Source organism: Falco biarmicus, chromosome Z (genome assembly GCF_023638135.1).
Source record: "Falco biarmicus isolate bFalBia1 chromosome Z, bFalBia1.pri, whole genome shotgun sequence".
NCBI classification, from domain to species: domain Eukaryota; kingdom Metazoa; phylum Chordata; class Aves; order Falconiformes; family Falconidae; genus Falco; species Falco biarmicus.
In genome coordinates this window covers 33,517,277-33,537,521 of record NC_079311.1, presented here as the reverse complement: position 1 = coordinate 33,537,521, position 20,245 = coordinate 33,517,277, and the positions used below count along the sequence as shown (strand labels likewise).

Below are 20,245 nucleotides of genomic sequence, written 5' to 3'. Positions count from 1 at the left end.
GAAACAAGGACAGGTAGCGTAGGACAGAGACAGAGAATTGGTCCAAGCAGCCAGGGACCAGCTTAGGAAAGCTAAAGCCCTGATAGAATGAAATCTGGCCAGGGATGTCAGGGGCAACACAAAAAGCTTCTGTAGGTATGCTGGTGGTAAAAGGAAGTCTAGGAAAAATGTAAGACCTCTCCAGAAGGAAATAGGAGACCTGGTTGCCCAGGACATGTTGAAGGTTGAGGTACTCAATGACTTTCTTGCCTCCATCTTCATCAGGAAGTGCTCCAGCCACACTGCCCAAATTGCAGAAGGCAAAGACGGGGACTGGGAGAATGAAGAACTGCTCACTGTAGGAGATCACGTTTGAGATCATCTAAGGAACCTGAAGGTGCACAAGGCCATGGGGGACCTGATGAGATGCATCCATGGGCCCTGAGGGAACTGGCAGATGAAGTGGCTAAGCCACTATCCATCACATTTGAAAAGTCACAGTGGATTTGTGAAGTTCCCAGTGACTGGAAAAGGGAAGCATCATCCCCATTTTTAAACAGGGAAATAAGGAAGACCTGGGGAACTACAGGCCAGTCAGTCTCACTTCTGTGCCTGGCAAGATCATGGAGCAGATCCTCCCGGGAACTATGCTACGGCATGTGGGAAACAAGGAGGTGATTGGTGACACCCAACGTGGCTTCACTAAGGGCAAATCATGCCTGACAAGTCTGGTGGCCTTCTACAGTGGGGTTACAGCACTGGTGGATAAGGGAAGAGCAACTGATGTCATCTACCTGGACTTGTGCAAAGTGTTTGACACTGTCCTACTCAACATCCTTGTCTCTAAACTAGATAGACAAGGATTTGATGGGTGGACTGCTCAGTGGATAAGGAATTGGCTGGATGACCGCACTCAAAGAGGTGTGGTCAATGGCTCAATGTCTGGGTGGAGACCAGTAATGAGTGGTGTCCCTCAGGGGTCTTTAGTGGGACCAGTATTATTTAACACCTTTATCAGCAACAGGGACAGTGGGATTGAATGCACCCTCAGCAAGTCTGCAGGTAATGCCAAGCTGTGTGTTGTGGTTGATACTCTAGAGGGAAGGGGTGCCATCCAGAGGAACTTTAACAGGATCTAGAGGTGGGTCCGTGTGAACCTCATGAAGTTCAACAAGGCCAAGTGCAAGGTCCTGCACGTCAGTTGGGGCAACTGCCAGCACAAATGCAGGTTGGGTGGAGAACGGATTGAGAGTAATCCTGAAGAGAATCACTTGGGGATGTTGATAGATGAGAGGTTCAGCATGACCCAGCAATGTGCATTTGCAGCCTGAAATATCAAGCGTATCCTGGGCTGCATCAAAAAAATTGTGACAGCACGTTGAAGGAGGTGATTCTCCCCCTCTACTGTACTCTGGTGAGACCCCAGCTGGAGCACTGCATTCAGCTCTGGGGCCTCCAACATAAGGAAGACATGGACCTGTTGGAGCAGGTACAGAGGAGGGTCATGTAGATGATCATGGGGATGGAGCACCTCTCGTATGAGGACAGCGCAAGAGAGTTGGGGTTGTTCAGCCTGGAGAAGAGAAGGCTCCAGGGAGACCTTATAGCAGCCTCCCAGTACCTGAAGAGGGCCTTCAGGGAAGGTGAAGGGGGACTTTTTACAAGGGCATGTAGTGATAGGACAAGGAGCAATGGTTTTAAGCTGAAAGAATGTAAATTTAGATTAGATATTAGGAAGAAATTCTTTACTGTGGGGGTGGTGAGACACCGGAACAGGTTGCCCAGAGAAGCTGTGGATGCCCCATCCCTGGGTGTGTTCCAGGCCAGGCTGGATGGGGCTTTGAGCAACATGGTCTAGTGGATGGTGTCCCTGCCCATGGCAGGAGGAGTGGAACTAGATGATCTCTATGGTCCCTTCCAACCCAAACTATTCTATGGTTATGTGATTCTATGACAGCACATACAGCGAACTGCTGAAACTATTTTGCCGCTGCTGATGTGATAAAAAGCAAATAAACTTTTTTTTTACTACTATTTTAATAGCATTTTCATTTCTTTGACCTTAGAAATAAGCAGTTAGCTTACAACTATATTGTTAAGGGAAATACAAAACATATTTAGATAATGAAAAAATATAATCAGTGTTTGTATTGGTTCAGCAGCCTGTACTCTTGGGAAATATTTGAAATTAATAGGAGCCACTATATAAGGGCTTTCAGAATTGCATAACTGGCAGTTTGATTTACTTGATTTACTTGATTTACTTGATTTACAAGGTGGTGGTGTTCTATTTTCTGTAGATGATATACAGAGCAGTAATATGGAAGAAGTCTACCCTCCTACAACAAGAGTAACATCTACCCAGCTATGTCACGACATGAAAGAGCCATCCTACACACTTTCTCCCGGTTTCACTGACAATTTGTCTTGGTTTCATTCTCATCATTTTTCTTTTTCCTTAGTCTGAAAGAAGAATAACTTTGATTCTAAAGGCAAAATGTGTGGTTTTCCTTTTGCATGTGACCTTAAATGAACTTCAACATGGACTTCAAGGAGATGAGAAGGGTAAGGCAGATAAGATAAAAAGACAGACAGACAGATATATGTATGTGTTTTCTAATCTGCTCAGCTATTCAGTTCAAAATCAATAAGTAAAATTACGCTGCTGAAGCTACCTGCCACTAATTTCTCCCCTTGCTTCCAAATCTGAGAGCTGGGGAGAACCCATTTGCATTCCACGTGTATGGAGAAATGTGGACTTTGAGATTGGGCTTTCCCATGCCAAACACGGTGGCCGGGCATGTTCACCAAACAGCAGCTGGCTGCCCTTCTCTGCCTGAATTTTTAGGGAAAACATTTGCAGCATAGCTCAGGAGGAAGAGCCAGAGCAGGCGGCTCCCGTCATCATTGAGTTATTTCAGTTCCCATTCAAGTGGTGGGAACGTTTCCCACCCAAGCAGGCTGTGCCTGCATTGAGCGCTTTTGGCAAGCCCAGCCTGCCAGGCTCACTCGCTCTGTTAGGAACTCTCAACTGGCAACCAACTTGGCCATTCAATCCCATAGAGATCACTGCAGAGCCTCTTAGCAGGGCCAGATGCTTTCTTCTGAAACAGCTTTTAACCTACAGCAGTAAAACACTTCAGGTCACAGTCAGCTGGCCTGAGCTTCTGTGGTGAGCCAGGTCTAATAGCCTCCACTCAAGGTGCTTTTAAGCATTGTAGTTTCCTCTTGAGAGTCTTCAGGTATTTCCAGTAAGTGTAAAGCTTTTTAAAGCTGGAATTTAATACTGTGTAGTCTTGAGCTAGGGGAATCCGTAAGTTATGTTTTGGTTGGTTGTACGTCTATGTATCAGAGCACAGTAGTTCTGCTGTGATTTGAAGGAAGATTTAATATTGGCTGCTCTTAGCCTTTCTCGGTTCCAGGACTAAGCACTTTGGTCTACCAGGGTTTGCCAAATACAGACACAAAGAGAAAATCAATGCTAAATGTTCTCTACACCCAGGGTTGGAGGCAGAACACCTCCCTGGAGACTTGCTGACTGTGGGTCATCATCCTTTAGCTTTCCATTAAGGTTTTAGACTACCTAAGAAAGAGTCTGTCTTTCAAGGTTGAGAGTAGGGAATTTCAAAGAAAGTGAGGGATCTTCCCCAGATCTGAGATTTTCAGTGTTGGTCACTGTGCCCCCAACCAGCTGTAATGGGATGGAAAAGTGGGGGCATGGGAAACCTCTCCTGCCCTGTGTGTGAGTACCTCTCTGCATCGCTTGCCAGCAAAAGAAGTTGGAGACTTCATCTAAGTCCTCATTCAGTCCATGATGAGATCCACAGGACTCTCACTGACTTCTTTCTGCCTTTCATCCTGAGCCATTTATGTGCTGTTTTGTGGCATTGACACTCAGCAGGGGAGAGGTACCCACAGAAATGTTCATTGCTCTTTCCCTCTCTTCTTGGCTTTCAGTGCCTGGGAGGTCCCTTTTCCAAAGGGTGCTCCCAGGAGAGGCTTATCGCAGAGTCCTCAGTTGTGCACTGTGGGGTCTGCAATCCGTGGCAGCAAAACAAGCTGTGGAGGGGTGGGATGTACATTCGTTTGCGCACATGGGAAGGGGGTGGGGGGAGAATACAATAGGATGAGACTGACTCTTTTTCATATAGAGGAGAGCTGGACCGACTCGTAGTGTAATGAAAATGCTACCCGTGGCTTATGGACAGAACAATAATGAATAAATTCAAATAGATACATGTATCAACCAGATACAGGGCAATCGCTGCCTTCTGTAACCCTAATACTTACTTGAGCTGCTTCCTCCACCCACCTTCTCCCCTCTGATTCTCTCAGCACCTGCTGTGTTAAAAATACAATTGCACCCCTGAAAAGTGACGGATTTAGACTCTGTCACTTTGTCGATGACCTTTAGATTTAAGACTGGCTCCCAAGTGACCCCTGCCCCACAGGTCAGTAGTTAAGTCCCCCATTCTCTCCACCTCCTTTCATCACCCAGCCTTCAAAGAACAAAAGTCAGATCTGCCTTGCTCACACTACTTTAGCCATGGCCAATGCATATCATTCCCTAGCAGCAAAGAAATTTGTGAGACCCACTTTGATACTGGAAGATAAATTCATGAATAGTATGCCTCTGAAACACGTAGATCCTGCAGCTTCTGCTTCTTGCTCAGAGCAAGATGCTACGATGGATCTTAGTGTCCCAAACAACTCTGTTTTGCCATTTAATTTAGCTGGCTCAGGAATCCTGTGAGTCTCCCTCTGTTATGCTCATTGTACCTTCCTCCTCCCTGATTTAGACTCCATACAACTAACAAGGCTGCTAAGTACATGCCTCACTACAAAGTCTTCCTTGGCATGGGCAATACTGCAGGAAAAACAAGGCATCATACCAATCTAGGGTTTTGCTGTGCAATGTCCAGTGCTAGGCACAGTATGATCACATCAGCCAAGGATTTGAATCCACTGAATCTCAGGCCAAAACCCTGACTGCAGACCTACCCTTCTTCCAACCACAGTCTGGCCATCACGGGATTCATGCAAAGACTGCAGCGTCCTTGCAAGACACAGTTGTAACATATTTCTTTTCTTACCCAACCCAAATATCCAACTGCAGTTACACTCCATAGCCACAAGGGAGACACTGAGAAGTGGACGTGATGAACAGCAGTCTGCACAGCAGGCTTGCTCCTGGTGATGTGTGGGTTACTTTTAAGGACAGTGTACATTGCACCTCTCCTGGCATCAGTTCCCTTAGGTTCTGTGACAGCTAAACAGTGGCATTTGTCTCCCAGCACCCAGGCTCTGAGGAAAGTAATTCCTCATTTGACCTGAAATTTGGAGCTATATTCTTCCATTGATCCTGTTGGAAATCCGAAGTAAAGGAATGTCCCACTGGGATTTCTGCATCACGAAGGCATAGAAGGACACCTCACACCCTCTGTGCAGGTTGAGAGTACAGTGGGTTCGAGGCAGCCATGCATCTTTTAATTTCACATCAAGCCTTTTTGTATCGGGAGGTAACGAAGAAGTTACAGAGAAGTTACACAAAGAGTAACATCCTAAGCTGGTTGTCCTTGCAATATTGACAGCCATATCATCACCAAAAAAAATTATAATAGGAAAAAAAGTGCTATTCACACAACTCTATTCAGCACTGCTAGTTACAACTGGGAGACTCAGTAGGGGTCTGAAGACTAGGTACATTTTTGTCTTTTATACAAAAGTTTTGCCACTGCTGCAATATATATATGAGACTTTCTCAGCCAACTCCAAGTGACCTGGTGTATCTCCATGCCACAGGTCCCATTATCTCACAGCACGGCACCACGTTAACATGGATGTACCCTGCCCACTTCAGAGGAGGCATTGCCACATGATCCTGAGCATACAAACTAATTTGGCATTACCTGCTCTAAGCAGAGGATCCTTTCTAAGGTGGCATTGCCTTGCTTAGCATATTTTGAACCTCACGTTGGCTGATTTCACAACTTTTATATAAAAATCTCTTGAGTCAATACCTTTCTCAGGCACATATTTTGCAGAAAACCCTCTCTTGGTGTAACATAGACCAGTGTCAGGGCTGCGAGACATCCAGTTAAGCATCAAACAAACTCACCCTCTGCCCCAGTGATTTCCCGTCTTTTCCTCACAGCTTCTGCATCCTAGTGCTTCCTCTCCCAGCCTTATAGTCAATCAGGGATTATATTGTTGCCACCAGGCGTTAGCCAGGAAGAGCAGCTTTACATCCTAAGCTCCCCTCAGCTTTGGGTAAATGTTTACAACTGAACCTAGACTCCAGTCCAAATCTGTAGGTTTTCCCTATCTGAACATGTCCAGATAATGATAGACTCAAATCAGAGTCCAAATTAATTCTTTAGGGTGACTTCTCTATTTAAAATAGAGTTGTTAAAATATTTTTAATTATGAATATTTGGAAGACAAACACACCCCTGTTTGCACAATGAACTTTTATTTATCTGGCTGTTTCAAGAGCTAGTCAAAATCCCCTTAGCATGTAGACTGAAATACAATTCAACTCAAAAGTGTAAGAAATCATAATAAACAAAGAATTCCTGTCATTTTTTATCATATGAAAATGTTGTTTCTAACATCAAGACTCTTGCATTGAGCGCTGAACAGTAGAACAATCCTCTACTGGAAATTACATTGTAATGTTTTTGGTATCCTCTACCAAGTGGTATGCAAATGTAAAATGAAATTTAGAGACATTTTAAAAGACAAAGATTAGTTTCTTAAATAATTTATTTGGAATATATTAGACGTTAAATAACATCATATAGCACAAAATGTGATCAGTTACACCTTATTTGTTCATGATCATACAGATAAGAAATCCACAAAACACAGAAGAAACGTGACAAAAACAAAATGTCTTTGGTAGGTAGATCTAGTGAAATATATGCTGTACATGAGATTAGGGAGCTCCTAAATTGAAAGGAGAACAAAGAAAAGTGCTGATATGAACTAAATCAATAAGAAGAAGGGAAGCTTTTTCAGATAGAAAATATAACAAGCGTATCACTTTTAAAAATGCCAGTTTTTCTTTCTGCTTCCCTGAACAGTAACTCTGCTCACAAGATGTTGTGGCTTGCCTTGGTGACATGTGTTTCCTATGATAGGAAGTGACTGGTAGACCAAATAGCATCACCACACCTTGCCAGTAAGTGCTCTAATTTATTTGGACTGATTTATCCTGCTGTAACTCCCAGCAAGTCAACAGAAAGCTAGGAGGAGGACTTGGCTCATTACATTTGAGGTGCTATGCAGAAGAAGCTGTGACTCCATTCAGTAACATTAAAGTGGGCAGAGGCAGGAGAAAGCAGTACTGATTTCATGAACTGTGCAAAACACTCCTAGTGTGTGTCCTCTCAGCTGCTCTCCAGTGCAACTGGCAACTCAGAAATGCAGGGGTAAGCAGTGTTCAGAAACACAATGAAATCACTGTGAACCCTTTCAGCTTTTTATACACTTAGCAGGAACAGCCCTGGCTTCTTTGGTGAACCTGGTGGCTGGTGCGACTTTAAAGGCAGCTCAGCTTTGGGTGCTAAATCCCCTCATGCAGAAGGACTGTACATATTACATGCACAAACTCTATCTCTCCTTCCTGAAGGCAACTCATTGTCTCATGAGTAGACAAACAGACCAGGGACACACCTTGGCACATGGGAGCTCCATTGCTTCACCAGTGGTGAGTAGCTGTCTTTTCTAAGCATTGACATGTACTTTGGTCCACATGGAAATCAAAAGGACCTTTGTCAGTGAAAGCAGGGTCTGACCGGGAAGCAGTTCTACTTAGAACTTTTTCTGTTGCTCTAGGAAGCTTCGTAACTTGCATGGGCAGTCCAGGCCTTTGCTAACACAGGTTATATAACTCAATCAGGAAATTAAATTGATTTGTGGGCAGCAACCCACAGTGGTCACATTCATGAAAACTCTTTTTATCCTGTTCATCATCTAAACACCTACAGCATGGTGGCTGGCATTCTTTACAGGGAACTGACCCACTGAATCAAGTGGAAGACATTTACACCAATTTCTTTGTCCTTGCTCCATCAGCCCATTTAGAATAATGTCCAGATTGAGGAACCTCAACTACAGTAGGCAAAAGCAGGGAGCATAAAGACAGTCAGTTAAGTACACAGGCAGCGTGCCCCTAGTCTTGTCCATGGTCTTGGTACCCCACCCAGGGCCGTCATCAACCTGCACGCAGCCCAGCATTGCAGCACCAGGGTCTTACAGGTGACAGCAAGGACATGTGCAGCTTGGTTCTGCCCCCCACAGCAGCAAAAGCTGCTTGTTCAGGAACTTGATTCCCAAGACCCATGGCACACAGCCCTGTGCCAAAAGGGCACCACAGTGGACCAGTGGTGCATCCTCAGCACCTTCTGCTAGGCCCAGACACGCTCCAGCTGCTTCTGCACCCAAGCACTGGAAGGGGCGCTGCTCACTGGTGTTTCCATGAAGGTTTTCACAGTGTGTTATTGGAGCCTCTCTCCTGGGACCTCTGCCCCAAAACAAGACCTCCCCCATTACTACAGCTGTTGAAGAATAAAGACATTTTGCCACCAACCTGTTTGATGGGCTTTTAAGGGAGCTGAAGCATAGCTAACCAGCTTCCTTCACATGCACACTGCCACTGCAGAGGAGGTTTACTCTGCCTATTGAACCCACTGAAACTCATCTATGACTATGTCTTCTTATATTTTAATTGGCATTTTGGCTTTAACATAATGTTTAATTTTGCTTAATAGCATTTTGCTCTGACACTAGGGATCCCTCCATTCTGATGGAGAGAGATGTAGGCAAGTTCAAGGGCTAGGACTCGTATTTTTTAGAAAAAAGAACAACAACAAAAAATAATGAAGATGGAAATAAGATTCACAGGCTCACGTGTGAGTGCAATTAACCCCTGGAACCACTGGTGGAGGAGTGGCAAATACCACATCTCTCAAAGTCTCAAAATCACTACTGAGGCCAGATGCCCGTCTTGGACAAATTTTGTGGTGCAGTTGTAATTCTTGAGCTCAGTAGTATTTCCTTGAAACAGCATGGGAGAATAATCTCTTTCCCTGGCAGAAACACTGGATGAATTTCTGTGGCCTAATTTATGGAAGAGGTCAAGGCAGAAAGCCCTCCTGGATTGGACTCTGCTGTGACAGCAGCAAGTCTTTCCAAGGTCCCACAGGCTACAAGTTCACTGTCTGGTCTTCCAGGTTGTTGGCTGACCAAGGATTTCCTTTCCTATTAAATAAAAATGTGTACCAAATAAAACAGTAATAAATATAAATAAATAATCACAATACATAGAGGAGCAGCCCATAGATTCTGCAAAAAGAGGGGGACTATCAGACTAACACCAAGACTGCATGTCTCATTGTCTGCTAGGTAGATGAGGTCTCTGACCAACACTCTACTATATTGCTGCTCATGCCAGGAGAGGAGATGCCACAGTTTTCAATCAGTGTCAGCTCTTCCATGCTTTGCAAGTGTGGGGCTTGCTGAAAGAACCCCAGGATGCTGCCCCGTGCTGCCACTGCCGTTTGCTGCAGGCCTGGCTCTCCCAGGACCTTGACAAGGAAGTTGATGTATCTCATAGCTAACCGGAGTGTCTCATTCTTGCTCAGTTTTTTGTCTGGTGGGTGGGTGGGAATGAGTTTCCTCAGCTTGGCAAAGGCACTGTTGACATTTTGCTGCCTCCATCGTTCCCTGGTGTTGGTGAAGATCTTCCTTGTCATTCTCAAGGTGCTGCAAAGCAAATGAGATTGTGAGTGAACGGCTACCCCTGGCTTTCACACAGGTTGCTGCTCTGGGGGCACTGTAACCTCTGGGGCAGCAGCGGGCAGACAGTGGTAGCACAAGACATTTATCATTTTTGCCCTCTGTGGCTGATGCCCTTGTCCTGCATGTCCTGCACAGGTTAACCCTAATCCCTGAAGTCATGTCCCCATTCTCAGCCACGATCATAAGTGTTGCAGCTGCAACCAGATGCCAGAGTCCAAAAGGAGTTAAATGTCCTCATACAGCCATTTGGTGTTGCTACGAGCCAGGCTTCTCCAGGCTCCTGAGACTTCCCTTGCAGCAGAATTCCCAATAGCCAATGCATTAGACATCCCACCAGGCTGCATGAGGAACACCCTGGCATATTTTATGGGGAAAGGCAAGCAGGCCAAGGGCAGAACAGATCCGTGCTCTCCCAGCCTCAGTTCACACCTTCTTGGAGGCTGCTCCCTGCTAGCCCAAGCTTGGTAACTTGTGGCTGGAGCTAAGCTAGGTGGACCTTCATCATGGGGCTTCAGTGAACAGACAGGCAACACTGCAGACACATGGGATTATGGTTATTTCAGGAGACTTCCAGGGATGCAACAGACCGGTTCCCTCCTAGCCCACACTGACTGCTCACTGCTGGTGGCTGACACTCTTCAGTCTGATCCATTCAGGCTTCTGCTTTAGCCTTTGAGAGCTGCCAAGACCAAGCCACAAGTGCCATGAGTGCAGGCTGCAAAGGGAAAGTGCGATTCCTACAAAATGTGCAGGCATCCCAGCCAAAATGTCTACATAGGTGTTACCTGGCCACCCTGCCTCAGAGCTGAGCAGCGAAGGGAGCCCAGTGCCCGGAGCAGACCTAGGAACAGGATAGCACTGTGCGAGGGGCACACAGTAATTTTAAATGCCATTTACCAGAAAGGTTGCCAAAAGCTCTTGGGGTTGCCCTAACCCTGCTCCCACTGCCACTGGAAAGAGTCTTCCTTTCTCGCTCACAGCCCTGCAGGAGACTCTTTTCCATTTCTGAAGCTGCTTTTTATGCCAATGGCACACTGACAGCTGGAGCAGGGAAAAACTACCTGCAGCCAAGAGACTAAAGGACAAATGTTTCCACTTACCTTCTTACACATGCGAAAACCTCAGCTTTTCATATTCATGGGCAAATCTGCCCTTACAGCAGTCCCACGGGGGACTGGGGAGCAGGGGGCTATAACCCTTCACCCCCAGAAGAAGGAACTTTTGGGGTGACAGCCCAACTGTGATTCCATGTCCTTGTGAAGCAGCTTCACACCACGCAAGACACTTGGGGTTCACAAAAGTCCATGGTAATAGTCTGGGTGAAGAAAAAAATCCCACTGCGTCTCAGAAGTTAATTGGGATGCCTTGTCAGGGAGACAAGACGCGCATGGCAGACAGGGAAGTTTCCTCCAAGTTCCAGTCCAGCACTGATTACAAATCACCAGGGAAATACAGTTACAGCGTTGTAAATTATGTCAGAGCTGTGTTCAGAGACCTCGGCCAGAGATCCAGCTAATACAAGTGTGCCCATGTGTAGTATATGTGGCTATGCTCATGCCACCCATACCTTGCCAGCTGCGCTCGGCTATAGCCTTTACAGAGCTAACAGATGTCTATTTTGGTAGAAGTCTGAAATTACTGTCAGGCCCAGTTGTCCCCTCTGCCTTCAGGGGACAAGAAAATTGCCTCATCAAAATGTCCTTGTTTCCTGAGAGGCTCATTTAAAAAACAAAGCCTCATCATATAGGTTACTGAGAATCTTGCGTATTTTTTGTAGACTTATTTTGAGACCCACTGCTCGATCTGAAAGAGAATTGTATCTCTTTTTTGTTTGTTTGTTTTTTGTTTTGTTTTGTTCTCCTACTCCATGCATTGATTTTGGTTTGTGCTATGGGAACAAAACTACTTGGTACTTTGCATCTACGTGAAAGCTAGCATGTACCTTTTTGGCAAGAATGTTGCCACATCAGTGCTCCACATCTCAAACCCTGTCTTCCAGTGCTCCTCTGCACTGCAACGCGTTCACTCCTGAAGGCAAAACATTTGCCTTTACAGTCCAAGCAGCTGCTTGGACCCATGTGAAATTCAGAGTGCCACCTGCTGCTCTCTTGGTCTCTCTCTTCCCCCTGTTTTTGGTGGGGTTTGGTTTTGTTTTCTTTTCTTTTGTTTTGTCCTGGTTTTAAAGACAATTTTATCGATGTACAAAGGGGTTATTTCTTATAACATAGAGAAAGTTATTTGGGCTTCATTGTTTCTTCTAATGGGTCAGGTGCATTGTATTTTAGCAGGCCTTTCAGTCTCTGCACTGTAATTCTAGCATATGGGTCTGGGTTTGCTGGGCACCTGTCTACATCTCAGCTACGAATACCAGCAGAGGGGTCTGCTCCTTCTTGCTCCTCCTGCAGACAGTCCCCAGCGCAGTACTCCAGGAAAGCAGGTTAGCATTCAGCCCTGGCACTGTGAACATGTTTTCTCATCCTGTTAGTGGTATTATTGGTGGAAAAATAACCCCAGCCTACTCCTTCACACCATGCTTTCTTTGTCTTTCTTCTCTTTAGCAAACAGATGCCTTTGCGAGACCAGCTCCTGCTTTACACTTCAAAAACAAGTGTTTGTATTTCTGACATTTATTCAAGATCAGCAAACAGCAGCTCCTTCCCTCTCCCAGTGCCTCCTTTTCTGCTGATAGCTTTACAGGGAGCTTCATTTCAGGTGTAATCCACCTCCATACTCTCTCCATCTTAAAATCCCATCTCCTTTTTGGCTTTACTGGCACAAGTTTCCTGTTTTTGTGCTCAGCGATTCAGCTAGAAACATAAGAGGAAAAGGAACCTGGTCCAATTCTGCAGTAACTGTAATGTTTCAGCACAGCTTCTTTTCTTGTATAGTCACCTACACATCCCTCAAGTTCTTTAACCACAGCACCTTCCAGTTAAAATTAAACCAGTTTACTGACAAGGGATCTCATTTCCATTCCTTTTGTCTCATTCTCTTCTTCCTCTTCCCTCCATTCTCTCCAGCTCTCCCCACAAGCTCAGCTTTCAATACGCTGTTACTTGCAGCTTCAGGTCTTTGCTAACGCTGCATATCTGAGCAATGTATTCTTTAGATTTCTATGAAGTACTGTATAAAATATGTATTGTCTAGTTGCTGTGTGTGGCTTATATCCCTCCGGTAGAATTTAAATCTATGCAAAAATCATGCATTTGTACATATCATGGACAGATAAATTGCATTAACCTGGATTCTGTGCTTTCTGGTCACCTTCCCTAACCACAGGTTAATAGCCCCACATCTAGTTGACAATAAAGAAACCCAGAAAGACAGCAGTTTAAATTCCGGAGGATTAATTCTGCTCTCAGGAAGGTAAATCTGGAAGGTTACACCATTTTCACTGGAGGCATTACTCTGAAGGGCAAAATGTTGCCACTGAGGTCAGAGTTTAACTCAGATCAAGAAGACACGTCCAGAAGTGCAGTTCATGAGCTAAGATCCACATCTGCAGTGTGTAAGGAGAATTGTGCAAAGAAATAACCCCAGCCCAGCAGTGAATCTGCTCCAACAGCTACAAAGAGAAAAAACAAAATACCACCACCCGCCAACAGATAACTGAAGCTATTTCCATCCCCCTGCCTACTCCTTTGAAAAATATGAAAGGGGGTGGGGGGGCAGTGGGCAAATGACCCAATACTGGTTGTGGTTAATGCAGCAGCAAGTGTCACCAGACAAAAGACCAAACAACAGAAAAGATGAAAATCTCTCCCTCGTAGCTGCAGTTCTCACAGCTTCTCTATGCAAAATCCAGGCAATTCAGGCGGCAGCAGCAGAGCAGCTTAGGCACAAAGCACCATCTCCGCTAGGACATTCCCCAGCAAATGGCCCCCAACCCAGCGGTTAATGTCTGAGGGCTGACAGGGGACTCACCAGGACCCCAGCACTCAGTCATAATTAGCAGACTGCTATTAAATAAAGATCTTGGATGAGAAAGTTCCTCCCTCAAGCTATACCTTTGACCTCAGTGAAGTTAAATCCATGTTGAAACTGGCCACTGGAGACCTACTCCTGCAAATCTTAATCAGACAGCAGATGCCTGCTGCCAGCAAGAACTGGAGTGCTTCTAGTAAACCTGGAGTGCCACACCGTTACTCCAGGGGGGCAACCCAGTGCCCGCTAAAACTGGTTATTTAACATATCGTTTTGGATTGTATGAAGTCCCCTCAGCACTTAAGTAAATGGCAACAGAAGAGCAGATGGTGCCTGTTTCCTATATCAGGCAGGTGCTTGTGAGCCTGATCTACTGCAAGAAGCGAAGATTCCCCAGCTATCGCTCTGCGCTACCGTGCTTTGTTCACTTTGCATGGCTGTGATCTGGAGAAGAGGAAAAAGAAGCAGCTCATTGTTTCCCCCCCTAGTTTGATGCGAGCCTCGGAGCATGGGACTCAGCGATGTGCAGAGGACAAGATTGAGCACAGATGCCACAAGACATTACACTGCCTATCCATAACATATGATTTTATTTTGTTTCCCCACCCTCTAGAAGGAATAAACTCAATCTCTGTGCAGCTGCACTATGCTCTGTTTGCTGCACAGTTGCTTAGATTGCAAGGACTTCCTTTGGGTTGGGAGGGGAAGGAAGAGAGGGGACATTGCATCCCAGCTTGATGGCTTGCAAGAGGAGCAGCACACCTCTAGGTATGGAATCTTCAGTCCCAGCTTTCCTCAGCCTCCTCTCTCCATCACCACCTCCCTGTATCTCAGCACTACCGCCCCGCCCCCGCCCCAAGTGCCTCCCACCTGAAATCCCACTGGTGCACTGGTGGACAAGGACACAGAGAGCACAGTGTGATGAGCCAAATGCTGGGCTGGCAATCAGGCAATTGAACTTCTGTCCTCATTTCTGCTGTGCCTTTGCCTCAGGCAGATTCCTTTTTTTTGTCTCCACATCCCTGTCCCTCATGCCTGTAATTAGTTTGTCTCAGCTATAAGGTTTGTGGAAAGGAAAGCATTTCTGTTTGTGTTAGAGCAGCCACCAGCAGGCAGTGGCCCAGCCTTGCTTAGCATTGGTAGGTGCTGCATGTGTGTAATGAAAGAGAAAATCCTCTCCCAGCTCTCATGGGGCAATTCCCAACATCAGCAATGAACTTCATATTGTTTCAAATAAGATGTGGGAAGAGGAGCTACTTCAGAAGTAAACAAGGGCTCCTTTCACTGCCTCATGTGCCTTTTGGGAGTGTTACCTGACAATCATACCATGGTACAAAGTATAGCAGAGCAGCAAAAACGCTATAAAAGCCAGTCAGCACTGACAGAGTGATTTACCTTTTTTATAGTCAGTAAATCTGGGACAAAATGCACATAGTGGAATCTCTGCTTCTGGGAGCCCTCCTAAGGGAAGCATTTACAGAAACCCTCTACAGCTATGCTGTGCTCTTGTTGAACCTTTAGAAAAAGGAGATCGCTGGAGCCTTCAAAAGCAGCTGTGTAAAGGTGTGAAGCTTAAGTCAGCCTTCATGTTTGGGGATGCTAGTCTATATGTGATCACAGTTTCAAAAGGCAGGTTTTTCACCTGGCCCTGTGTTGCCCCTGGGTTGCTTAGCTTTGTAATCGGGTTACCCTCCTAGAGGGTGCAGACCTTCAGCAGGGCAGAGAGCTTGCTGCTTTCGGAGAAATCAGCCTAGCCTGCAGACTTCTTAACCTGGACACCCTGGCATCATGCCCCCTAAGGCTTCCTCGGGACAAGTAGGTGTGTGAAGCAATGGGCTGCCACCCAGCAGGCATTTGGGAGGACACAAAATGTGTGGTTAAGAACTTACCAATAGTGATGATGAGTGGCTGGTGGGTGGGGATTTTTGCCCTGGCTCCCCTCTTGTCAGAGCTTTTGGTGTTCCTTTGCAGTAAATTCTAATTATACTAGAGCTCAGTGCAAAACAAATGACCCCTTCATGGGCTGCAACAGGTTTTTTGCTAAATAGAGTTCTAGTGTATTGGCATGGACATGACAACTTGCAAAGCTGAGAAAGGAACACTCTGCTAGAAGGTTTAGCCTTTCTTCACTAAATTTGCACTTGTGTTATTTTCTGTGCAAGAAGATCTGAGAGTCTTCCTTGGAAAAGCACTTCTCTGTCCTCCTAGTCCCTTTTCCAGTAAGGCCCTTTTGTGTCTGAACTACAGTTCCAGTGGATTTCCTTTAGAAACAGTCTCGGCCAAATTAGCTTCCAAAATACTACATACAGACACTATCTCTGTGCTTCAGGGTTAACACGGACAAGAAAAACAGCCTGGTGATCTTCTGGGAGTTCTTCAAGGACTTGTTTTTTCCAGACCCAGTGTGCAAAACCTTGTTCCACACAGATACTTGCTCACATCTCATCACAGCTCTCCCTCCTGCATCCCTCTCTCTACACCTGCCACTATGAGGCAGTAGCTGTTGCTAGCAGAAACATGTCCGTTTGCTTTAAATTCCTTGGCTTGCAGGCATATGTAGGAAAGACCACATCCTCGTTACTGAGAGTCTGTTATGTGAAGGAGGGGAGACTAGATGCTGCATATCTTACAATTTGGGAAAGACCAGTCTCAGCGGCTCATGCTGTTACATGAGTTGTTGGGAGCAGAGAAGGGACATTTGCATCAGTAGGAAGGCAGATCTTGTATTATGTTTGGATATGACCCCCAGAGAATATTTGCTTTTGCATTTTGCCCAGGTCTGCTCTGAGGCTGATAGCAAATCTCTCTGTGACTTCAGCAAAAGCAAGACTGAACGTTTGACAGCATCCTGTTAGCAGCGTGCAGTGCCCTGTCTTCCTACCAAACACAAGTTAAAACCAGTCTGCTGACCAGCATGGCATCACCCCGGGAACTGGGTTGGGTCTGCTGTGCATAAGACTAGAGGTCACTATAAACATCCAGAAATGTAACCAACACAACAAATCATAACTTCCAAAAGTGTGATACAAACCACTACGAGACAAGGACTACAATCCTGCTTTCCCCTAAATGTCACGCTGCTAACGTCTGTGGGGCTATGCCTGATAGAAAGATCAGCATGAAGATCATCCCTGTCTCAACCACACTCTCATGGGCAGCTGCACTTAGTCCTGAAGCCTTCTACCTGGCATGCTGACTCTGCGAGCACTTGATTTCTTGGGTCATCTGTTCATATCACGACTAATTTAATGGTTTATGTAAACAGGCAGTTAAAACAAGCTGCATTTATTTTAGTTATCTTTTGAGAAATAATACAGAAACACATGGTGGAAAAAGGTTCTAAAAATCAGATATCATCCTATACTGTTATGTGGAAATAAGGAAGGATATAGACACCTACTTCAGAAAAATACTTGCTTTGTTCTTTATTAACTTTCTCAGGCAAATATAGCTTTATGCAGAAGGCTACCCATGGAAATATAAACATGTTTTATATTGGCTGTTTCAAAAGGTTTTGAAAAATCTGAGAGTTATTAATATTTACTGACAGAAATAAAATTAATAAAATTGCTAAGCTTTTTCTCCTAAGTGAACTATGAACTGAGCTAAATTCAAACGCCTGTGTACTTTACATGCACATCATTTGTAAGACAGATGTCCAATGAAGTAGTGGGGATATTTTTAAATATGTGAGGACTGGAATTTAAAACTGTTTCTTTACACATTTACCTGTTTACACTGTCAAAGGCTTCCCACACAGTCTAGTGCATAAGCAAACAGTAAAGGCTACTGAACGCATGATCATCTGTACTTTTGCAAATCATTTGTTTTAAATATCAAACACTATTAGAGAATTCTGTTAAGTTTTAGTTCTAAACTCAGAGAATCTATGATGCTTTGTGTAACCATTTTGCACCAGTGCGATAACTCTGATTCACAGCACTTTGCAGTGCTATAAATGAGTTTGCCTAGTGTGTGATTATGATGTAAGAAAATCTAGGAAAAGTAGGAACAGTGATTTTAGAATCACATGTTCGCTCCACATCTAAGCATCAACATTTCTTTCAAAAGTAGTAAAAGGAAATAATAATTTCTCCTTGCATGAGGTCTGATTCACTGAGTCTCTGCGGGTATTAAGAATTTGAAAAGTCCAGGCACAAAAACAGGGCAATAACAGTTACTTTGCTTGACTGAAGGCAGTCAGCCAGCCACCTTCTAAGTGGCCATTTGTGTAATTTTGTCAGATCAGATGCCTTACTCCTAACTTCTTGGTGACAAGATCCGGAGGTGCTATGATAAGAAATAAAAATCCAGTGGATGATAAAAGGCTATTGCAGAAATTCCTTTTTTTAAGGATGTTCCCTGCTCCAAGAGAAAACTTTGGCATTCTTAAGAAAGTTGAAAGAAAAGCCCAAAAGAGGGGAGGCAACACTGTAAAGAGAAGAGGCCGTTGTCACTTACTTTTCTGTTCACAGGTGCTTGCGCCTCTTGAAACGTGGTCAGCAGGCAAACAGACAGCAAAATCGGATGCTTCCTACTTTTCTTTTTTTGACTGCTTTTGCAGTGCCTGGCCACAGAGCTCGCTCTCACTGGAGTCAGCCTAGCAGTGGTCCTGGCTGCCTCATTTATAGAGTAGCAGGTCCTTTGTCTGGCGCGTGTCACCACTAGTCCTAGCAATCCAGGGAGCTTGTTTTGCATCTCCCAGGAGATTCTCTCTATCCTGCCTTTTCTCTTCCCACCAAACTCTCTCTGCCCTTCTCTGGGGCTGATATAGGTCTGTAGCTGAGACAGTGCTTACTAGCATTGGAGCAGCTCTGGCAAGGTCAAGCGTGCTTTATGGGAAAGGATGGAAGCTGCTTGTGGCAAGAATCTAATTTTTCTCCTGTTTTTTTCTTCTTTTTTTTTTTTTGGTTCGGTTTTTCGTTTATTTATTTATTTATTTATTTATTTATTTATTTATTCAGCTCTGAGCTTGTAAATGTTTCCAGAAGAAGAGACGCAGCGCTCATTCAAAAGCCAGCTTTAATGTGACTCAGTACTGATGCATTTATTATATTTCTAAGTGCGAAGTTCCCTCTCTGCTCTGACAGTAAGTGCAGTGAGGTTGTGATGGTGACCACAAGCAGGCAAATCGGTCCTGCACTACTTTTTTTGGTGAAAGCTCCCTTTCACTCAGTCAGGGCTAGCACCTTCTGCAGCCTGGAAGACAGCTACAGCTGCTGAAGTCTCAGCACTGCCCCAAGCTCTGTGCTGGCAGAGGCCGGAGTCTGTGTGACAACAGGCAGCTGCAGGTGTGAATTCACATGTCTACCAGCTTGCCCTTCAGGGCCCATGCATTGCACTAAAGACAAGTTTAATGCATGCTTTTACAGGAAAGATGAGCCAGCTCCATACCCCTTTAGCTAGAATACAGGGTTGGTGAAATAGGCACTTCTTTCCATACTGCTGGGGTGGCCCCAAAACTTCCTCTCAGCACAGGGACAACAGGCAAGCAAGCTGACATCTGACTGCAAAGAACAAAAATTGTAGACTAACACCATCTCCATCACTGGAGCACACACGTGTCCATGACAGAGACTGGTCCATCCAGCCTCATCTTCTCCCTGGGTAACAACTCTACTCATAGGTGAAACACTGGAACAGGTTGCCCATAGAGGTGGTAGGTGCTCCATCCCTGGAAGCATTCAAATTCAGCTTGGATGGGGCTCTGAGCAACCTGGTCTAGTTGAAGGTGCCACTGCTTATTGCAAGGGGGTTGGACTAGGTGGTTTTTGGAGGTCCCTTCCAACCCAAACTATTCTATGATTCTGTGATTCCATGATTCCATGAAAGTAGTCATGAAATTGCCCCAGGCACAAGCCAACAAGGGCATAGCTTTGTTACAAACACACAAAGTCTTTCAGACCCATATGACCTCATCTGCACCCCCACCCACTTCTCCATTAGGTGCTGGGAGTTTGCTTTGGGTGGAGAAAAGAGTAAACAGGGAGAACAAGAGCAAGATACCTACTTACACACTGGGAGCATCAGGATACTCAAGGGGAAGAAGGGATGGGGAAGGAAAAGCCCCAGCTAATCATCCCACTGGAGTCATGGTGCAGGAAAATGCCTGCATCCAGGATAAAGCACCGTTAAGCACACCACTACTTTCCACCGGCAAGCCCCAAGAAAGCTCAGCTCTTACCCAGACACATCAGGCAAAACAGCAAGTGGGCTAGGTAGGGCTCACCTACCAGGGTTTTTAAAGCACCGTGGATGTTTCAGTTAACAAGATTCTCCCCATAAATATTAACAGCCCAGCGGTGGAATGACGTGGCCGCTATCTGGAGAGAGCGAACCTCAGGTCCCCGCCGGGGCAAGTTGTTCCCCTGCCGAGCCCAACTGAACATTCAGCCCTTTCACACGGTAAATTAACAGCGGCACTACAGCCTGAAAGCTGTGTCAACCGCTTCATTTAGCACAAGTGTTATGTTAACTAAAGGCCTAATTCCAGAGGGGCCTTTGGCCTCACAGAAGCCTGATTTCCATGTAATTTACA

The 20,245-nt window shown here is 45.3% G+C and overlaps 1 protein-coding gene across 1 annotated transcript; it reads right to left on the bottom strand.

The window, feature by feature from the left end:
* Positions 1 to 6,490: 6,490 nt before the first annotated feature.
* TAL2 (TAL bHLH transcription factor 2) lies at positions 6,491 to 18,289 on the bottom strand. The gene is made up of 2 exons (XM_056325660.1): positions 18,169 to 18,289; positions 6,491 to 9,747 (listed from the first exon to the last, which is right to left on the bottom strand). Exon 2 carries the CDS (start codon positions 9,735 to 9,737, stop codon positions 9,384 to 9,386), a length of 354 nt encoding a protein of 117 aa, XP_056181635.1. The 5' UTR covers positions 9,738 to 9,747; positions 18,169 to 18,289; the 3' UTR covers positions 6,491 to 9,383.
* Between the last annotated feature and the right edge of the window lie 1,956 nt (positions 18,290 to 20,245).